The 22,558-nt window shown below is 41.2% G+C and overlaps 1 protein-coding gene across 1 annotated transcript; it reads right to left on the bottom strand.

Annotated features, from left to right (window-relative positions):
- Window positions 1-844: 844 nt before the first annotated feature.
- On the bottom strand, window positions 845-20,009 carry prlra (prolactin receptor a). The gene is made up of 9 exons (XM_005720365.1): window positions 19,793-20,009; window positions 13,068-13,162; window positions 12,623-12,755; window positions 6,576-6,745; window positions 5,390-5,559; window positions 5,043-5,184; window positions 4,391-4,487; window positions 2,789-2,858; window positions 845-2,678 (listed from the first exon to the last, which is right to left on the bottom strand). Exons 2-9 carry the CDS (start codon window positions 13,138-13,140, stop codon window positions 1,635-1,637), a joined length of 1,899 nt encoding a protein of 632 aa, XP_005720422.1. The 5' UTR covers window positions 13,141-13,162; window positions 19,793-20,009; the 3' UTR covers window positions 845-1,634.
- Between the last annotated feature and the right edge of the window lie 2,549 nt (window positions 20,010-22,558).

Here is a 22,558-nt window from a genome sequence, read left to right as displayed (position 1 = left end):
TGTGTGTGTGTGTGTGTACAACAGTTTTATGTTAATGTACAATCCTTAATATGTTTTGTGTGTGTGTGTGTGTGGGGGGGGGCAAGAGGTAGTGTTCGCCAAGGGCGCCAAACAGGCGCCACTGCTTCAGTCCACACGTGCTTGCTCATGTGTGGTTGTCTGATTTGTTTTCTCTTTAATATTGTGGCCTCTTTACCCTTGATGAGAATGTTCTTGTGATTTGGTGCTAGATGATATTAATCCTAGAATTCAACTGAATCAGAAACTGAGTGGATTGCATAAGTACATAATTCATTATCTTTTTTTGTTTGCATTTTAAATTCACTTGTGTTGCTTATTTAGTCACGTTATTCATGTTTTTTGGCAAGTTCGAAAAAAAAAAAAGAATCGTTGATTATCCCACAGCCTTACTGATCACCACTGCATGTACAACAGCACAGAAGATCCTTAGTATGTATTTAGTAACTAAACAAAAATTAGATTTTACTTTTCTATGATTGAAATGTATGAAATTCTTTGATCTTTTCATATTTTACCAATTCAGTGTAGTAATGCTTGGATCACCACACTGCAATAACATTTTTGGTAAATATTTGCAATTATTAATGAGTACTCTGCAAAGCAATCCAGGGGCCTGAATACCACCTTATGCTGGGCTGCTTCTAAACAACATGCCACCCCTGCTTGCTGCTGGGTAAATGCATACTTTTCCACGTGTATTTTCATTACTAATGTTGTCAGCCAAGTAATAATTACACATATGTAATTATCAAATTAGGACACAAAAAAATCAACAAAATTCCATTACTGAGGTTTTTTTTTATTTTGTTATAAACATGACTTTCCACAAAGATTTTACATTTCATTTTAAAACTATACATATATTTATATAGGTACGTGTAGGCTATACAGACATCTGTGCATACAGAAATAAAGAGCAGTGTTGTACGTTACCATGCCAAGTAATACAACACTACTCCGCCTTCCAAAAATCTAAATATCTTTGCAGATTAAAACTGCAGGAGGTGTATTTACAGAAAAACATTCTCATTCTCTCTGAATGAAAAAATAGAGCAGTACATTCTCACTTTTGCTGTGTTTTGTTGTGTTTGTTTTTAATTTTAATGCTATACATATTGTAGCTTTAGAGAAAGCAGCTTAAAAATGTAGTGTTGGTATCTATAAGGAAAAGGGAAAATACACTCACATACAAAAAACTGAGACAAAGTAGAAGGTCGGGGTTTCTGCAGTTTTTAACAGATAATCACAATTACTATATGGTATATCAATAGGATCGATGAAAACAACGTTTATGTGCCAGAGAGGATGGTTCATGATAGACATCCAGTACAATCAGGATGCTCATATAAAGTACCACGTGGATTTTTAGAAGAATTACAAAACTCAATTAAGCTCATTAGTCAAGATATTCAATAACAATTATTTGATAATCAATAGTGTGTTACTGCTCCGCCCTCAGCAAAGACATGTCTCTTACAGGAGAAGAAGATAAAAAAATAAATATACATTGTCTTGGCAATTTTTTTTTTTAAGGAGTGTTAGTGCTTTTTCGTATCTTTCAGTCCCCGCCTCTTGCAATGTTCTACAACTGCCAATTTGGGCTGGCATGTCTGCTAAGTGTCCAGGGAGAACATAGTGGCAGTGTCGACATACCCACTTACTGCCAGAATCCTTTCCTCCTGGACCGGCAGGGCAATGTGACTGCAGGTTGTTGGCTTAGGAGTGTTAATAGCGATGGAAGATGTGTAGCAGCTCTCGGCTGCTCCAGTCATTTCCATGCTCTCTTCTTCCACCACCTCTCTCTGGAGCAGCAGCACATTGTCACTGTTTACCCCTTTCACTTTGCTGTAGTTGTCTCCATGTCCTACCCAGGAGCAGGCTTCTTCACGGCTATGGCCTGAAGGAATAGGATGGAGAAGCACCTTATTCTCCTCATTGACCCTTTGCACTTCAACATACTCAGTCATCCGGGTGGGCAACAGCAGATTACTGGGCGCATTTCCGTCATTGATGGCTGAGATGTTGCGATCGCTGTGGGCCTGGAGTTGCTGGTGGACATCTGTCTGGGGATAAGGTTGATTATTATTAAAGCAGACCTCCCAGTAGCTTGATTGGAGAGCCTTTTTGATGTAGTGGTCTGAGGATGGGGAGCCCGGAGGAAACTGGGTGTCAGAAAGGCAATTCTGTTTGTGCATCTCAAGTGAGTTGTGTGGATCCAGTGGGCTTGAGCTGTAAGGAGTCACTGGGGAAAACACAGAAGGCCAGGTCTTAACCTTCTTACTTGATGCATCGGGGCTAACTACATCTTCATTAGCACATAGCATCGTTTCCTTCTCCCAGGCTTCTTTGGGCCCTTGTGTCTCCGTCCCAATTTGATCTCCCTCCTGATTTTGTTGCTGCTGTTCCTCTTTTGCCGCGCCACTCTTATCCATCAACAGATTGTCACTGTCACAGCTGCCCCGGCCAGAGTCACTGTCGGATGCCGAGCCTATGGATTTCAGGCAGCCGTCATGATCCTTGCCTTCGTCTACCATCAGTTCCTGCTGCTCTGGCACATACACTTCTAAGTATTCTACCAGCAAGTCCTCATAGTTAGACGTGGTTGGTGGGAAGTCAGACACCACCAGTGCGCTGAACACCTCGTCAGACTTGCCACTCTGCACACAAAGAGTAAAACTACTCAATGCAAATAGAAAGCACTATACAAATAGACATTTTGTCTGAATAAGTAGCCATCGAGACAGTGTTCATAATGTTACCCCTTTACCTTGAGAAGCTGCTTGTCAAAGCCTTTGATTTTAGGACCAGGGACTGGCGGCAGCATGCAGTGCTTCAGACTTTACACACAGACACACAAAAGGCTTTGTTAGCAGCAGTTGAATATCACAGATGTGATGACTATAGTCAGTATTTTACTTGCAGTATGCTAGCAAAGCCCAGAATGGTCACATTATCGCATGAGCTAATACAGTTATTTATAGTTGATTACCTGTGAGACATTTAATCAGATTTTTCTTTCCTACTAATGGAAATTTATACACGTGAATAAGATCATTCTGTGTTTTTTACAACAAAGGAAGGACTGAAGTCTCTGCACAGAAATATCCTTTAGCCATGTCTGGTTTTACAGAACAGACAGTGTGAAAAATGGGCACCACTGTGGAGTATTGATTTTTCTTGAGGTAAAGGGATAATTCAGCCACAACTCATAAAAAAATGTAAAGAATTTCTAATAATTTGCTGGCTAAGTAATTGCAGTATTTTAGTAATAATATTCTACCGTAGGATCTAAATGTAAGTGTGAAGAGTGCTTTGGGCTTATGTAACATATGACAAAGTACAGTCATGGTGGAAAATAATTACATCCTCAGTCAATTCTAAGGTTTTGCATATCACAGTGTTAAAAATAACTATGTAGTCCTTAGCAGGTCTTAAAGCTCAGGTAAATGCAAGCTTTGATGGACAAAAGCTCATGACTTATTACACTCTATAATTATTTTAAAAAATGAATAAAACTAATGCAATAACTTAAAGTAATTGTTTTCTTTGGGACTTTGTCAATCTCTCATTTCACTGTGAAGGAATTTTGGCACCCTCTTCTCTATAGCATTGCTTCTCTTCACTGAGGTTTGCAGGTATTCATTTATGCACAGCTCTTTTACGGTCCCATCACAGCGTTTCAGTCAGGTTGAGGTCTGGCTGGACTTTGAGACTGGGCCATTACAGCACTTTAATTCTTAATTTCTCTTTATCAGCCGTTCCACTGTAGATTTGCTGCTGTGCTTGGGATCATTGTCCTGTTTCATGACCTAGATTCAGCCAAGCTGTCAGACAGATGGCCTCACGTGTGAATACTTTGGTATACAGAGGAATTCATGATCGACCTTGACTGAAAGATGCCCAGGCCCTATGGCTGCAAAGCAAGCGCAAATCATCAGCCCTTCACCGCTGTGTTTGACAGGTGCTATGAGGTCCCTGTGCTGAAATTCTGTGTTTATTTTTCACTAAATGTGGTACTGTGGAGCAAATCTGACAAAACCTCTGTTCGTCACACTTGCATTTGATTATCAGGAGCTGGCTGCTACTTACCGTCCTAATTTCTATAGAAGCAGTAATTTCTGCATTTTGGCTTAATATTTGTTAAATAAGGGACATAGTCTATGTCATTTGTCATTTGCTGTTGTTAATATGAGGTTGCGTTAACCTTTCAAGACATCATCACAGTTGTTTTGTCCTTATACATAAAAGCTTGTATCTGATTGAGGGCGTACTTTCTTATTACGTTTTGAAATTGCACAGAAACAATCCATTTAAATAAATAATAACCAGCATTTTAACAAAGCAAAGTGGTTAAGAAGATCATTGTTACCTGTGGCTATTCATGTGTATCAGCCATATGAGGATCAGTAAAATGAAGGCAGAAAAGACTAAAATGAGGATCCAGACAGACTTTTCCCGATGGAGATCTGAAAGACGCAACATAACAATGTGTGGGTGCTTCAGCAGAACAACGCAGTATCCATCTTTTTTTCTTCTTCCTGGGTTTATTATCATTACATCATGCTAAAGCGAGGCAAACAAATACTTTTCCCAAGAGGCTGCATGACAACTGGGATTGTTGTGGAGGGCCGTACCAACAAACTTATAAATATTATAATACTGAGCAGAATTCCACTTTTTGGTGCGACCGTCCAGTTCCGGTTTGTCATGTGGCCCCTTGGAAAAATAAATATCCTGCAAAAAAAGGTAGTAAAACCACAATGAAGGAATACGATTTCTAGTGATAATTAAATTGGTTAAACTGGTTCCTTTGCAAAGAGCCAGATTAGCTTCCTTCTTTAACTTCTAATCTTCATGCTAAGGTAAACTAACTGAGTGCTTCAGATTATAAGAGTAGCTCTCAACAAGAAAGTGGTGTAATATAGATTCCAAAATGTTAAACTGCTCCTTTAATAAATAAATATATCCTATACAATATATAATAATTAGTTAATGCAAAAGACAGTTGGCGGATGTCTTACACTCTGGAACTTTGACGTAGGAAGTGGAACTCCATTCACTCCAAAAGCCGTGATCGGGCTTACAGCGCACCTGAATAAGGTATGTACCACCTGACCGCAGGCTGAAAATGTTAAACATCTTCTGCTGGCCCGCAACGTGATTCTGGAAACACACATAGTCAACAGAAACACACAGATCAGTTAGTCTGTCAGGCTGCCAATATACAGATTTGAAATGTTCAAAAACCTGTCCTTTCACTAACACATCGTGTAGTTCCCTTACACCAGCCTAGAACAAAGTTTCTAATTTGAAAGGCAAATACTTCAAAGAGCATACCACACCCTGAAATGCGCTGAGACCTACGTACCTCCCATTCGCTTTCCTCCTCCTCCAACTTGACGCGGAGCTCATAGATTAGAGTGATCCAACCAGAGCGGGTGTCAGCCTTACGAGGTGGTTCCCAAGACACTCGAAGAAAAGGCCAGCCCTGATCCTTCATTACTGTCACTTCTAGCTTTTCTGGAGGATGAGGCTTGACTGGAGCAGAAGAGAGAAAATGTGAATGAAAGAAAGACAGAGCAACAGCAAATCCAACAATGAATAAAGATTGTATTACTGAAAAAACAAACAAAAAAAACAATAGGCATCAACAGGGCTTGTGAACGGCAGCAGGTGAAAACACTGCAGGGTGAATTATCAGCTGTTACACAGCTAACAAAAGGACACTCCCAGCGGATAAGCACCAGCATTGCAGGAATGACCTTCAACATATTTGTCGATGTGTGTATTATGACATATAGTAGTGATAAATGTCACTGTTTGGGCTTTACGCTATCCTCGTGGAGACACATATCTGACAATTGTGAGGTAACACAAAGAAAAAGATAAGCAGATCAGAACAACTCGACACACTTCCAGTTTAGGAGGCTCAAGGACGAGATGAATACTTCTCTGTTAATTTACTCTCCCATTTTAAATATTTCCTGAATATACTTTTTGTTTAGAAGGATGGAACTACTTCTTACTAAAGTATTGAATTACTTGCATTAAAGTACTTTATTTCTGTTAGCGAAGTAAATGATTGTCTAAAATAACTGGACAGTGTGCATTTTTGAAGCAGGAGAAAAGAGAGCAGATTTTCCATTGCAGTAAACAAGCGTGCATGTGCTCAAGTGTGACTGGCCCCCACCAAAAACACATTAGAAGCTCATAAATGATAAGGAGGTAAAAGAAATTCTTGTTACAATTTCAAAACACAAGAATGTTTTAACTTTGTTTAATTTAGCATTAGTTAATGCTAAACTTAATTTCAGTTGATTTTGTAGATCGTGCATCAGCTAGTCCTTTAATCGCTGCAAAGGAAATTTCACTGTGGACATTAAAAGGTGACCTTTAGTGAGCAGTTACAGCATAACGGGAGGGGGTGACTAAACTCCAAGAGCATTTGCCACAGTGTAGCGCAGTGTGCTGCCGAGCAGCTGTGGAGCTGCTTTTTTTTAATCCCTGTGGTGAAATTATGAAAACCCCTCCACCCCTGCCCCCAGTCCCCTCACCAATGTAGACCACGTCTATATCCACAGGGTCAGAGTAGGTCTTGCCCAGTGCGTTGGTGGCCACCACGGTGATGTTGTAGCTGACCCAGATGACGGTGTCATTCTTGTTAAAGAAGCAGGAGTTCTTCCCGGCTGTGTGGTAGTCAGGACACTCGTGCACTACGTTAGAACTGCAAGAGAGGCAGAGGAGCGGCATGCAATCACAGGTGTGCGCTGGCATTGTGCTTGCACAGCCACATTAAAATAACAGTGTACATCCTCCCTATTCCTGACACTGCATATGTGTGTGAGAGTGACGAGAGGAGACAGATGGCGAGAAAGTGTGACTGCAAAATAAGTGGAGGCCATCTTTTTTCTCTCTTTTTTTTTTTTTTACTGTCAAGCTGCTAGGATGTTGTATTTAATTAAAGGAGACACAGAAAATAACTTTGGTATTGTTTTCTGTTTGAACTGCAGGTTCATATCCCAGTAGACCTGGGTGTCATAATGAACACAACTGGGAGTGTTTGCATATAGAACATGGGAAACAAATTGTTGCTGCTGTCGCAGTAACTAGTGACGACTGGTCGGGGGACATGTTCAGGTGCGGACAACATGAGGAAAAATATGTGAGCTGGTAAAGCTGCCTGCGACAAATGCATGCGAGCTGGAGACGGAAAAAAGAAATTAAATCAATAAACTTTGGTTTGATTTCAGAAAACGTGGGGAAAGTGACTCATGTCATCTCTATGGTGAGCAGAACTTGCACAAACCAATTAATCAAAGTGTATTTGTTCTGCTGCTACACACTATACCACAGTGAACTGAAAGTTGAATACAAGAAGACATCAAAAAATGAGAAACAATACAAAATACTACACCAATAATATAGCATTATAATGGTATTACTTTGATTTATTTATAGAGTTACTGAAAGAAGCACATGTGATGTGTCAGGAAGCCATGGCAAAACTGACTAAGTGGAAAAACCTATCCTAATAAATCTGCGCCATGATCTTGCATTTTAGGCAGAACATTAAATGCAAGATCATCAAATTAAAATAATGATGATTCAATTTAAGTTTCTTAAAGAAAACTTTGGGTACATACACGTTTGCAAGCTGCACAATTAAGACATGATATGTGCGCAGTGAAACCCGCCCCTGCACATACCAAACCAAACAAACAGGCACACCTCTGCTGCACTTGCAATAGTACAACAAGTATGGGGGAACAAAACAGGAAAGCTGATGTTAAAGGGAGACAATCTCAAGAGCGGTGGAGAACTGAGAGCTTCTTCGTGTAGTTTAAAGAGCCAGTCTGTGATTTCTTTTCACAGTCCAAACACCAGCAGAGATTGGAAGCCACTGACTCGAGGCAAAAAGCTCCCGAACTGAAAGCGGCAATATATGTTTCTCCTAGCAAAATCACAAAGTGATGGAGTTTCATCACAGCAGAGGAAATTGCTGAATCTTCGAGGTTTGTGGTTTGTGAAAGTGCAGCATTTATTTGCAGCCAATTTAACTGCAGATGTCTCTCTTACAGGTGAAATATGTGATGAAAAATATTTTACTTTTTATTTTCTTCATGAAATTTCCCACAAAACCGTTGTGTTGTGGTGCAAGAAAATATATGCAAGAACAAAATTACTGATTAACATATTTAGTACATATTCAGGCTGGTGAAACAGGTGGTTCACTATTGCAAAAATGTATGATATCCAAATCGTTTCGGATCTGAGGAGCTTCACAGTTAAACTTCAAAAACAATTTTTGTAGCATGGTGCATTATATTATTGTGAAAACGGTCAAAAGACATAAACCCCCACCACCACCACCACAACACAAGGACTGCCAATTTGTTTAGGTAGTTCTTATCGCCCAAAGTAACATCTAGATCAATGTCAGGATCTAGTGTTTCCCAGCAGGAAGTGGCCTTCAACCTCTGGGTGCCTTCATGCCATGGTTTATCCACTGCCATATCTTCTCTACTGTACTCTGAGTATTAGAAAATACTGTAAGTTAGCTTATGTGTTATATTAAGGAAGACGAATAATCCGCCATTGAAGACTGGAATAGTTGGAAAAGAACCTCAAAAGTCATAGCCCTCTAAAAGGACTATATGTCATAGAGGATTAAGGGATGGACTCGTTTTTGGCAGGGAGCAGTGACAAAATAGATGTGCATCACCTTCAGGCCTTTATGCTAAGCTAATCAGAGCCTTAGTAAAAGATATGAGGAACGTTAACTTTGCCCTCCTCTCTCTGTTAGGTTTAAGGCAGGCTAGACTTGTTCTCCCTGTTTTCTTTTCCTCTTTGCTCTCAGGTTGAGTTATGGGCGGATTGCTCCTGCCACTGCCCATGGGTGGAGAGTAAATGGTGGTAAAATTTACCACCATTGTATGGTGGTAAATTAGAGCCTTATGTTTGACGTTTGTTTGCAGCTGTTTCGATTAGTGATTCCTGCTTCTTGTCTACTTCCGTGTTGTCCATCTGGAATTCTTGGCAAGCTCATCAAGACACCCACCTGTCAACCTTTTTGGAGTTCAAGAGCTACCACCGGACAGTGACAGTACACCAAATCTAATTCTGAGGCTTCCTGTGGAAACAAGGACTTGCCTGAATATCACCTGCCTGCCCACTCTCCTTCAAGTCTCCTCAGTCGTCCTTTGATTCCAGTCTGCCTACCAACAACCCCTCTCTCGGCCTGCTATTCACCAGCCACTTACTGATTTTGTGGACTGTAAATAAACCTTTTAAACTTCACGTCAGCTGCCTGAGTTTGCTCTCTGGGCCCAGCCACAGTAAAACCTTGACAGAACGATGTAGAAAACCCATGGACGCAGCAGACTGTATTAGGTGAACATGAGAAGGCTTTAACATCTATAGTTCAGCAGCTACGTGAAACACATCAGTGGGTAGAACAGATGGGTAATGCACTGTAAATAATTCACTCCAAACTGTCACCTTCTCCCATCCCGGAAGCTCCGGTTCAGGTCAGTGTGCCCTCTCCTGATGCAGTTGCCTTTTCACAGCCATCCCTATCTCACCTGAACTATCTGGTGGAGAGCCAGGTCACTGTGGTGGATTTTTGCTTTGGTACTCACTACTGTTTCAGTGCTCTCCACGGACCTTCTCAAACAATTGTTCACAAAATACTACTGTTAAGGGTCTGGGCACTCAAATACACTAAAGCATATTTACTATGAAACCCTATAGAGTCTGTGTCCTACACACTATTCATTAAGAAATCTCAAGTTAGTTTGTGAACACTCTCTAAATGAGGAAGAAGCAGCTTGACATGTATTCAACCTGCATCAAAGTCTGTAGCAGAGGTTCTACTGAGTCCAGGGTAATGGCTGAGACAGGGTTGGAGAAAAAAGCCCTAAGATGGACATTGTATGATACCCTTAATGAGCAAATGAAGGATGAATTGGCCTCTTGCAATAAGTGTTTTGAGGAATTATAGCCCTTGCTGACCTTATCGATACCCACGTCAGAGAACGTGTACAAGAAAATAGGACCATTTCCAGTCTCTGCATCTTACCACCCTTACGACTGTGCCATTAACAACCTCCCAGGGGTGCCTCTTCCCTCAAGCCGTCTATACAGTCTTTCCGGTCCTAAACACCTTGCCGTGGATAAATACATCAAGGACTCCCTTGACAACAGCATCATTCAACCGTTCTCCACTCCAGTGGGTGCGGGTTTCTTCTTTGTAGAAAATAAAAGAGATTCAGCGACCCTGCATTGACTATGAGGGTTAAATCAAATCACTGTAAAAAATAGGTATCCTTTTCCCTTAATCACCTCAGCCTGTGAGCCACAGCATTCACAAAATTAGATCAACGTAATGCTTATCATTTGTTCCACGTCCGGGAGGAGGATGAATGGAAGACGGCATTTAACATTCCATTAGGTCACTATATATGGTCATGACATTTAGTTGAACCAATGCCCCCACTGTCTTTAAGGCCTGGTCAATGATGTCTTAAGAGACGTTTGAAACATCTTTTTGTTTGTTTTTTGGATGATACCTTGAGACCCTCAAAGAACTTCCTGTCTCTGCAAGCAGGTACTACAGAGACTACTTGAAAACAAACTCTTCGTTAAGGCCAAAAAATGTGGAATTCATGCTAACCATGTGACTTTTCTTGGAGACGGAGGTGAAAGCTGTAACTGACAGGCCTGTCTCCGCATCCTGGAAACAGCTACAACGGTTCCTTGGATTTGCAAACTTTAAATGCTGCTTCATCAGGAATTATAGTCAAGCTCCAGTACCATTAACTGACTCACTTCCTTTTCCAGGCCATTTAAATGAAATGGAAGTAGGAAGCAGATCAAACATTTCAAATGATCAAAGACAGGTTTAACTCTGCACCTGTACTGAACCATCCCGATCTGTTAAAACAATTCATTATTGAAGCGGGTCTCTCGGGTGGGGACAGCGCTAATGTACAGAAGCCGACGGTAAGCCGCATGCCTTCTTTTCTTGGCGCTTGCCTCCAGCAAAAAACTATGACGTATTCAATTGAGAGTTACTTGCAATCAAAGTAGCTTTAGAGGAGTGGAGGCACTGGCCAGTGAGAGCTGAAATACTATTTATTGTATTGACTGATCATAAAAACCTAGTTTATCTCCAAATGACTCAAGACAAGCAAAGTGGCAACTATTCTTTATATGTATGGCTTTATTTCAACTTTACCATAATTTATCTACCTGGCTCCTGAAATGTGAAACCTGATGCTTTGTCTCGTCAATTCTCCACAGAGTCAGACCGTGTTGAACCAGAACTCCAGTTCATATCTAAAGCTTGGAAAGCATTTTGCGAGGCCCTGGGTGCTAGCGCTAGGCTAACCTCACCCTGACAATCTTTTTTTTTTTTTTTTTTAGTTTAAGAGCCACTGCTGGGTAATCACAGTCACAGTTTTAATTACATGACTTCCTCTGAAAAAAAGGAATTACCTGAAAATCACCTGCCGGACCACTCTCCAACAACTCTCCTCAGCCTCCCTCAGATTCCTGCCAATAACCACTTTCTCAGTCCGACTTTCACTGCTGACAAGTAAACACTCAAAGACAATCTGAGCTACTGCAGTCAGATTCTCTCTGCCCGACTTTGCTAATTCCCTTTGTTAATCTCCCCACACCTTGTATACTTTGTACATAAACCTTTTAAACTTCATGTCACTTGTCTGATTCCCTCTGAGTCCAGCCACAGTAAAACCATGACACTATGTGGCCATATGCTTTGCATATCAGGAGTTCAGTATCATTCTTGTCAATGTGTGGCTCAGTTTTTATCAGCCTCTTCACATGCAGCACATGCAGCCTAACATACAATATAAGTTTTGCTCATTTTTTTCTCTGTTATTTTATTGGGAGGGGGTGTCGTTTTTTGCCTTCTTATATTTCTGTCAGTTTGACTTCCTTTGATTGTTTTCCTGCCTTTTTCAATGTTTGCTTTGCCCTCATTAGCATCACTTGTTTTAATCTAAAACACCTGTTACCAATCAGTCTTCTCGGTGTACTCATAGTAGATTTTTAGTGTCCCAGTGTTCTCCAGTCGTAATAGTATTCCCCATCACACCTTTATTAACCACTGCATGACCAAGGCCTGCCTGGATTGTTTACAGTGTTTACAAACTGTGTTTTCACTTTGTAGTTAAATAAGCTAGTAATTCCAGTCCTTCTCTGTACATCTGTATCAACCTTGAAGTATTTAAAAATCCATGTTCACGGGCACCTCTTAGCACTTTGCAATCTTTATCCTCTGACACCGTTTGGATTGTTGCCATTTAATAAACCACAAACAAGAACATCCCATTGTGCCAGCTGTACTGATGGAACTCTTCTTTTTATTAATATGAAAAATCGTTTTTTTTAACAATTGCCAAGTGCTTACACTTTCCTTTATAATACATTATGTAAAGGGCCCTGATATAGTAATATTATGATCTGTGTTTATATGAATGAACTAAAAAAACAACTATTACTCAATGTTTGTGGCTACTAGATAACATGAAGTAAAATTATAACAAGCTTGGGCGCTTCTGCGCGAGTTTCTCACCCTTCTTTTCGATAGTAGAGAGCGTATGTAGTAGGCAGGCCCCCATCAGATCCTGGCTTCCACCAGCATGTGAAGGTCTCTTTCTCTGGAGAACGGCATTTGATCTCTGTGGGCTTGCCAGGTAAGCTATAACCTAAGACAGATATTAGATGGAAACAAGGAAACATAGGAATTTACTAGACTTCATCCTAAACAGTGTGTCAAGCCTAAGCAATGAAAAAAGGCGAAATTTTAAATTAGATGAGAAGATGAAAGAAATAAAACTTTAACGTGAGTTGAGAGTAATATGAAACCCAAAAAATATCCACAGATGAAACTCAGTGCTTATTAATTATGCAGATCTGGCTCATGTGTTAACCAGCTAGATCACACCTCTCGGATATCTTAGCTCATTGTCAGAAACCTAAGAAGGTGCTGAGACTGAGTTTCAAGCCAAAACACTTACGCGTTCCGTCTGTGTGCGGCACAAAGGCTGGCAGCAACAACAGCAGGAGAACTTCTCTGACTTTCGTCATCATTGCACCACAAAACCTTGTTGGGCTGAAAAAAACGAGAGAAGGAAAGGAAGAAAGAAAGGTGAAGACGGAGGACTTGTCTGATCTGCCCTCTGGACAAATCAGTTGACCCACAATGTTGATTGCACATCTTGTATTGAGTTACAACACACTTGAATGACAAACAAAAACTGGAACATGCAGCCCGTGTGGTTTCTTATTGTGACACTAACCTGTTTGACGGTGAAGTGTTACATGCAGCGCTAAAATTAGTTCAAAGCCCTCCGCATTTAGAAACAGACGGTGTGAAAAGATTTTAACCACAGGTGAAATAATGTTATAGTCAGTGGTAAAGAAATATCCAATATCGGATACATTGGATCAGTTTATGCTGAGAAGCCATTTCGATCAGTTGCTATGAATATGAATCATAAGCCAAAATGGTAAACAAAGTATCTGAGTAAACGAAGAGTAAAAAACTGATGAAAGACGAAACACCTTCTAGAGGATAATGTGCTGTTTCACTAAGGATTAAAAAAAAAAGCATCCACTCTGTCTCTGACTACCTCTACCAGCTGGCACACACAGCGTAACTGATTGCATAATCTGTGGTCGGGCTTTTGCCCCGACAACACACACAGCAGGAGGCTGATTTGCCTTGCTGGAAACTGGCTTGACTCATCTTCTCATGACTGGAAAATCTGCATTTGCTTCGGCATGTGCTGATGTAGTATCAGTTATTACTCTGCACGACCCTTTATCTCTAAAGCCATTGGACGGCAGGGGTAGGGTAGATGCAGGGGGTATTAGTTAGAGGTTAAATAGATGGGAGAGCTAATGTTGCATGAGCGATAAGGCTGACAGGAAAAAAAAAAAAAACTTCCCTCACATGTTATCTCACATGCTGCCTCCCTTTTCTTTCATTGCTGGGCCCGAACATTTGTTAAGCCAGGATTTGACATGTCAAGTGCAAGGATCCTTTGACCAACCCCCAACCACCAGTACATCCAAGAAAGAGATCAAATATAAAGAGGGGCATGATCACACTTGAAGTGCTTTTTGTGTGTTTTTTAAGGGAGCACTCGATGCAGTTTAACCTGAGCATATGCAAAAATATGCAAATAACACTTTTTCTTCAACACAAAGCTCTGAAAAACTACCAAAAAGGGAGATTCAAAAATGAGAAAATTTGTGTAAGGGTAGCGTGCAACTTGCTTCTTATTTGCATGTGAAAAAATAAAAAACAGGACAGAGGCCCTGTTCTGTGATTAGACTTTTTTTAAATAAAGAATATAAAATAACCATTTCATTACAAAGTGTGCAAACTGAGCTGTTTGTTTTAAAAGGTGCCGCCTTGACTCAAGAGATCTCCTAGATGTCCGTGGCATGTTTGCCGTCACCTTGACATGTCATGACATGATGTGAAGTACTTCGCTGCGCATGCTTTAATGCGCCGACACTGAGCGTGGGTGGAAACATGAGCTCCCTGCAATAAAATTGCATACATGCTATTTCTAAGAATGACAACCTAACACACGCCGTGAAAAAACACAAAACTAGACAAGCACAGGCACAGACTGACCTTTTTTCCATGAAATACGTCAAGTTTTTTAATGGCATGTGTTTCACAACAGCTAAATTCTGCATTAACAACGTGCTGAGGTGTAAGGCGCAGGTGTGCTTGGGCATGTGCTGTCATATTATGTGTAGTGTTGTATGCTAACCTACAGTATTACTAACTTGTTACTAACTTAAAAAAAAATTTTTTATTATTATGGTGCCTTCATTTTACTAACGTCACCATGATCTGATAATTGGCATTAAGATTAAGGCACTGGATTAGCCTCCTGCTGCATATAGCCTTCTTACATAACCAGTAGTCCAAACTGAATAAGCTGCCAAGCTGGAAAAGTGCTGGCCAACAGAGTGAAGCTCTTCCCTCAATATTACTGAATAATCCTCACTGTATGGATTCTCAAGTGTGTTTTGCAATAAACAAACAAAAGATTTTACCACCACATTTATGAATTTTAAAGTTTGCTGTAGTACTTTTTTAACATCTTGCCTCTTATTAATATCATTCCTGACTATGATGAGACCTGCATCATGCATTATGGGAAAAAAACAGCATTCGAGTCACTAACATGTAATGTAACATTCAAAAAAAAAATGCTGCACGTCTTGAGAATGAAACCCAGACATGTCTGTTCGTGATCTGTAAATAAGTAACTGCATTTACTGTCGACCTCTAAGGTAAAAAGGCAAACGTGCAGAGAGGTGGTAGAGTTGCTGTTGTGCATAAGGTTTCATCTAAAAAATAGAAATAAAATGAAAAGCTGGGAAATCAATGCCCGATAAACCTTCTGTTGGTTTTAGCATGATCTCCACACGCAATGTAAAGATGACGCATGACAAAAATATCCAAAATCACTCAGTCGGGTTACTGTGAAAATAGATTCATGCTAGAGATTATAAATCATTCAGGATTTTTGTTTGTCAGCAGTCTTCCAGTGTCATGGTACACCTGCTGGATGATGAGGTGGTAAAATGCGAGCAGTGAAGCATCGTCTGATGTGGTTGTACAACAGCTCCACAGCACAACAGCTCACCTTTGCACAGCTGATGAATAAAGAACATTCCTTTCTTATGCAGGGTCACACTTTCTCAAGAGACCTGACCGACACAGCTGAGCTATGGGAGACGTGTTTCTGGGAACCTGTCTTTCTCTCCTGGAAGGTTATAGAGATTGAGCATGCAAAGAGCCCAACATATCTTCAATCATTTACTACGCATCCACTTATGTCCTTATTTAGAAAATAACAATTTCCCCTCCTTGGGGCGTAAGCACGTCTGCGGAGGCACTAATACATTTGAGCGTTTCGGGGCAGTATCGTTGAGAAGATATCGATTTAACAAGCCCGCAGGTTTGCCATGATCTAGCTCGCAAAGTTAATTATCTTTGTAAAAGGATAATAAACTGTACAGTACAGTTTGTATTTCTGACCATGACTTACTGCACAGTCTGGGTGAAGAATATATAAAGAAGATACCATAAATCACTCGGATTGCATTCCTGCTCAGACTGGAACAGACCGAACACATTTCCTGGTACTGAAGTAAAAACCGGTTTGAACACTAGTTCCAGTGGAATTCGAGGAACAATCAAGGGTAGAAACCAGCAGAAAAACGACATGCAAAGTTGTGTCAGAGCAGTTTTCACAGCAATTAAACAAATCTAAAAAAGACAACCTCTGAAGTTAACAAAAACACGGCCTTTGATCGCTTCAATTGACCTTGTTAGGACAAACTTTAAGTCGCACAGTTGGCAAATTACACTGACCCGTGCTTGTGTTTAAGAAGGTTCACTGTACTGTAGGTAGCTGTTTTCAGTCCATATTTTGCCATAAATAACCAGCAGAGCGAAAGGTCTGTTGGGGATCCAGGCTTTTATTGTCATTGTGGCACTTGTGGAAAAGGTTCACGATAACACTGAATACACTGGCAGGGCTTAAATTACACAGTAACTAGGATATAGTGGCATCCCACTAAAATGACAGCTTGGCTTCTTCTTTTTCTTTTTAAAGAAAAACACAGCCCACCAATCTGGTTATTCATCACTTGAATAAAGTCAGTGCAACAACTTTCACATGTATCAAAGTCCGTATTATGCTTTTTGTGTTTTTCCATGTGTTATGTGCCAAATGGAAGGTTTGGAAAAGTAAGAAAGGCCCAATCATGTGCGGAAGAACTTCTTCTTCTCTCCTAGTAAAAACACTGCTCTTTAGGGGGTCTAGTCTACACATTCCCTATTTTCAGCAACTTAAAGCCATCACAGGCCGACTAACCCTTGGTGATATGAAATGGGCAGGCACCATTTTCTGAAGCCAATATTAACTTAGAGGTGACTAAATGACAACCAGAGGGCAAATCGTATGCACAGTGAGAATCTGGAATGCTCCTTAGCAATCAAAGCATAAAACGTTTGATACGTGGATGGGCCTGAAAAGCCCACCCAGCTTGTTGTAGTCCTGTCTTTTCTTCCATTACTTATTTACATGACTGTGTGACACATTTCCATATCGTCTGCTTAGCTAATCAAAGAATGACCAGCCATCTTAACCAAAACCAGATTCAGCAAGCTGCCTCCCTGTTGAAACTTCTTCTAAGCTCCACTAATTCTAAGGTATGGGCACCTTAAGTGCTCTGCTAAGTACCTGCTCTTTTACCTACTTCAAGACAGGGTGCATAGTGCATAAAATGGTGTAAAACATTTAAAATATCTCATAAAGACTCTTAGGTGTTTTTTTTTTTTAAATACAGTGTATGGGGCCTGATGGGGGCCTTTAACTTGCATTCTTTCTAATGGCTAACAGGGGGCAATGTTCTGGTTTCAAAAAGAAGTGCGGACATTGAAAAACAAGGGAAAGTGGGAAAACAAGCCCTGCTCTGTAATCTCGGTCATCGCTTTCCTAATGAATTTGCTGTCTAAATAGCCCGCAGCCCATGGATAAAGCAGGACAATCTGTAATGTGTGCTCAACGCTGGTAACTACGGGCAGTGCAGCGTCCCTCTGTTTGTCAGACAGATACACCTCGTGTTCCTAAAATTTCAAATCTGAAACACCACGACGGCAATGGCAAAAATGCTCAGCTTGAGGTGTCACAACAGCCTTTGCTAAAGGCTATTTCCAACCTCTTTTACATACAGACTGTGGATGCATTAATCCATCACTCGGAACTGGGCTTGTTGAGTGCTGCTAGGATAACTGCTTAGACCAGTGGCAGTGTCCATTGTTTATCTGTTATCATATCAATAAAGGCAAAGCAGCTAAAACAGAACCAAAACAGTAAAAACAGATCCTGCTCTCTCTCTTTACTCTTAAGTACAGATCACAGAGAAAATCCATCATGGGTTGCCTCTTTCTTTGTTGCATTATAAGGTGCCGCTTGTGAAATTATACTTGCCTCATTTTCTTGGCCAACCTGTATCCTGTGACCGCTTGTGTTTTTGAGCCACTCAATTGCAGGAAAAGAGATTTAACCCTAGAACACTATCGCTGGGTGATTTACACCCGAGAAAATACATTTACCTGATTTCTCTCTCCTGCAGCTGTTTGCGTGTCGAGGAGCCTGTGCCATCACCAGGGAAGTCTCAAATGTCCCAGGAATGGGTGGACCAAAGACCAGCTTTCCAGAGTCATTATTTTGTTTTAGGAGTTTTATTTTTCATTTTGATAGACATGGCACAGTTGAAAGTAAAAGAAGACCACTCTAATTTGTCATGTGTTGTCATATTTTGATATATTTGATTACTTTTCATTGGTTATATTATACCGGGTATAAATCACCTGGCATTAGTGATCGTGTTACTATTTATAGCGATAGTGTTCTAGGGTTAAGGACGTCAGACCACGCACTCCTCACTACCTGCAGCAATAATGATCCCACTGATCTTCGGCCTTGCTTGGTTTGTGCGATAAGGGGGATAACATGTATTTATTAACCACTAGGGCCGTCTTGCATCTGTCTTTGAAGAGAAATATTCCTTCGAGTGTCTCCTGTGAGCTTCTATGACAAATCTAGTTGGCCTGAAGCTCCATGTTTTTAATGTTGTAACAATTTTCTGATAGTGAAATGTCTCCTTAAATATCTAAGGCATATGTTAGACTTGATGTAGGTGGCTCTAACAGCGTTTAATTGTATCTGCTGCCTTGTGCATTTCTTATAGTGGGTGTATATTGACATCCCAGTGCACCGCTGTCTGGTTTCTTCTTGTGAAATATTAAAAAGCATAAACTAACTGGGCTGAATGCACTTGGAAAGTGGTGGGAGACCAAAATGAATGCCTAATTGGAAACTATAAGAAGTGTGTATCAGCATGTAATTCCCTTACAAAACAGCATTGGAAAAGAGGTTCTGAAGGCGCTTAATTTTTGTGAGTCATCACTAATTTCGACGCCAATTACAACCTTTTCCATAGCAACAGTTGCCGCAAAAGCACCAGCTACTATGGATGTTAATATAAAGCCAGTCAACCATGCACCTAACATGCACACACGCACACACACGCACACACAAATGATATCTGTTAAACTGAACAGGCTGGATCTTGGAACACTCGCACTGCCCTTGCTCTTCAACTGTGATCCTTACTTCTTAGTTTGCAGCATGCGTGACAAAAATAGCCAAAACGGCAGAAGTGATGAAACTTACATGGACTTTATATCACAGCATCAATCTGCACGCAATAGCTGTGGTTTTAAAAAGCCTCAGTGTGGGTTGCTAATAGCGGAAAGACTCGGTGAGCTGCAGGGAACTAACACTGTAATCCAGTACTGAGTTGATCAGCTTGAGGCTATAAGGGCCAGTGGCCTTCCTCACCTTTTCCTAACTAGACTTAAAGCCAATAAAGCATGGAACAGACACAGGAAACTTCATTACTCCTCTGACCCCGCGCATCATCATCATCATCATCCTCCCACACCGGGAGGGAGGATGACAATCTCAACCCCTGCGTGTCAGCTGTCAGCAAGGGAATATGTCTTCATCCAGAACTAAATCCCATTACACTCACTTTTTATAACTCCGCAGGCAGCGCGCCGTGTCACCTCCACGTCACGCACACTTGTTCCCGATAATAAAATATGGAGTATGCATAGAGAGCATTTATGACTTACCTGGATCGAAAGTTTTTCAGTCTCCGCTGCCGTAGCGACTTCGCCGCAGGCTCCCGGGAGAGCGGGCTTTTAGACACAGATCTGTGCCTGTGATTTAACGCGTTTCACCGACAGCTGAGAAGAGGAGCGCGCGCCGGTCAGCTCAGCCGTCCTGTCAGCGAGATTATCGCCAACATCCACTGTGCGCTCTGCGCTGATCCCGGGTAGGGTGGGGTGTGGTATGGCAGCTCCGCCCATGTACGGTTAAGGTTGACACCGCGGACCTGAGGTTTCGAGGAAGTACTACCGACTGGCAGAACAAGTTTGACATGGAGCCATCAGAAGGCGTAACGACATGTGGGGGAAAGAATAAAAGACAAGAAGAAAGAATACGTTTAGTGTAAAGTCTTGTAGATAAAGTTGATTTATGAATGTTTAATCAGTGGGAAATAAGTGCTGACAGTATTGCCTCTCCCTCTGTCTCTGTCTGTCTGCCCCCCCTTATTTGTACACGTGTTTGTGTCACCCTGTGGAATTTGGTTACATGTTATGGTTAAGGTAACGTTCCAGGAAATCAACGAGCGCGCAAAGCAAAATAAATGGCCAGGTGTGTTTGTGTGCGAAGGTATACGTTTGGTGGATGCCCTGCACACAAAAACGACATAAAAACAACAACATGCATTTGGATTCATTTTTTTTTAAACCCCCACATGGTTCATGACAGAGATTACTGTTATTTACCCGCTGTTCATGGTGTTTGTACCCATGTGCTTTAAGTGTCATGCTTTTGTGTGTGCATACGTGTGGTTGTGGGGGCAAATTGCCCGCCCATGTGCTTTTTTTTCTTACAAGAATGTAACATGTAATATTCTATCTTTTCTAGTTACATTTCTTTTCTTTTTCCCTTTTTTTTTTGCACTTTAATGAAAATCTTGTGAAAGTGCGTCAAAGACTCGGCACTGATGGTTTGGTAAGGGTTACTACCACACAAGTTTCAAGCTGAGGAGAGCCACGGCCTCTTTGCTGCTACCTTAGTAACTTTTACCCCCTCTGTGTATTAACAAACATTGTAAAACACATAATCAGACAATCAGAACAATGTGTCCTGCTAAAACAGCGCTCGTCCTGTCCTCTCACGGGGAGCTGTAAACATTGTAAGGTCTCCCGGTAGGCTTTATTTGAAGTCCTTCTTCCTCTCTTCATAGGCGACACCGTCCGCCCGTGATTCACTGTTTTAATTTATGCTCCAGCCATGTGCGAGTGGAAGATTTGTCCCTACTGTTCCCTCTCTCTCTCTCTCTCTCTTTCCATTTTTATTTGCAGCATCAGCCTCAGGCCTTTATACGGGGTCATCCTCACATAGGTTATACACAGGACGAGTCAGCTACCACTAGCCGCAGAGATTGAATGGGAAAGAACTGAGTGCATTTTTTAATTGTATATAAAAAAGAGTAAAACACAAAATTGCACAGAAGCGTGCAAATAACTTGAAAGAATGGCGCATTGTTGAAACTTTACAACAGGATGTAGCATAACCCTGAACATTATGTTCCCGCTTGAAAGACGGCAAGTATCTCTATGTGTATCTCAAAAAAAGATCCCAAACCTGCCGCTGCAGCGTTTGCAGAAATGAATACACTTCTAGCGACTTTGTTTCCAAATCGACTCTGGATGCAGCGAGGATACAGACGGAGACAGGAACAGATTCCTTTCGGGATCTGTAGGGATCGTACGTGTATCCGATCATTGTCTGTTGACGTAAATTTCGTTTCTTCTCATTGTGTTTACTTTCTTGGAAACCACACCTAGAGAGATCTAACAGGCTCAGATGCCAGCCCACATGTGAGTTTATGCCAGAGATGGGGTCCAAAAGAATAGAAGGTCCTGGAAAGCGGTAATGAAATAGGCGCTATTGTGTATATGTCACGATGATAATATTGATAATAAAATGAAAGGCCAGCAGATATTCTATACGCTTTGCATCTATTTGGATATATAAGCGTTGTGAAACCTTGTTGTTGTTCATGCAGTATTTTTATTCCATTTGCAAAATTTCAGTGATTTTTTTTCGCTTTTTTGGGGTTTCTTTTTGAGACCCTTAATATACACAAATATGTACCATATCTGCAATCAATCACTACAAAAATCCTCTCGTATTTTTCTTGTTCAACAAATAAAAACAGCATTATAATGCTTTTGGAGACATCGATGAGCTTCTGAGCGACTCATTCACATCAGAAAAAAACTATTTGTGAGTAATCACACAGTAAAAGCACGCTTTGTGTTGGAGGCCTTCAAACCGAGGCAGCTTGGGAAATCTCTCTTCGTCCCCCTTTTCAGCTCTGCTTACATGCAACAATGTTATATAATATGGCCATCTGCTCTTCCACGTGGATTCAAAACTATCACTGCCACACAGCCATGTGTAAGCCAAGCCAGTCCACATCTGAACAAGGATGCTCCTTGATGGGATGCCCTCCGTTGAATTGCTCACAGGTGCGCGGATTTATAAACCCATTTATACACGTTTCCAATAAACTGCGTCTTTTTGGGGAAGTTGTTTTGGTATGCGAACCTTCGTGTCTGTGCACGTCCGTTTGTGCTGGCGTTGTTGCAGTGGAATAGGCCTGAGGCACGTCAAGCAACCATAGAGCAAGGACTGAGGTCCCCCTCGAAAATAACAGCAGCGAAGGGGGGGGGGGTCTAATTTTCATAGATGTCTGCGCTCTCTAACTAAAAGCACACCAGTTCGAGGACTAAACGGGTCAAACAAAACAGCAATTACAG

This window comes from Pundamilia nyererei, unplaced genomic scaffold (assembly GCF_000239375.1).
Source record: "Pundamilia nyererei isolate P.nyererei 1_Seehausen unplaced genomic scaffold, PunNye1.0 scaffold00002, whole genome shotgun sequence".
Taxonomy (NCBI): Eukaryota; Metazoa; Chordata; class Actinopteri; order Cichliformes; family Cichlidae; genus Pundamilia; species Pundamilia nyererei.
The sequence above is the reverse complement of the archived record's forward strand: the minus strand, read 5'-3'. Positions and strand labels throughout refer to the sequence as shown.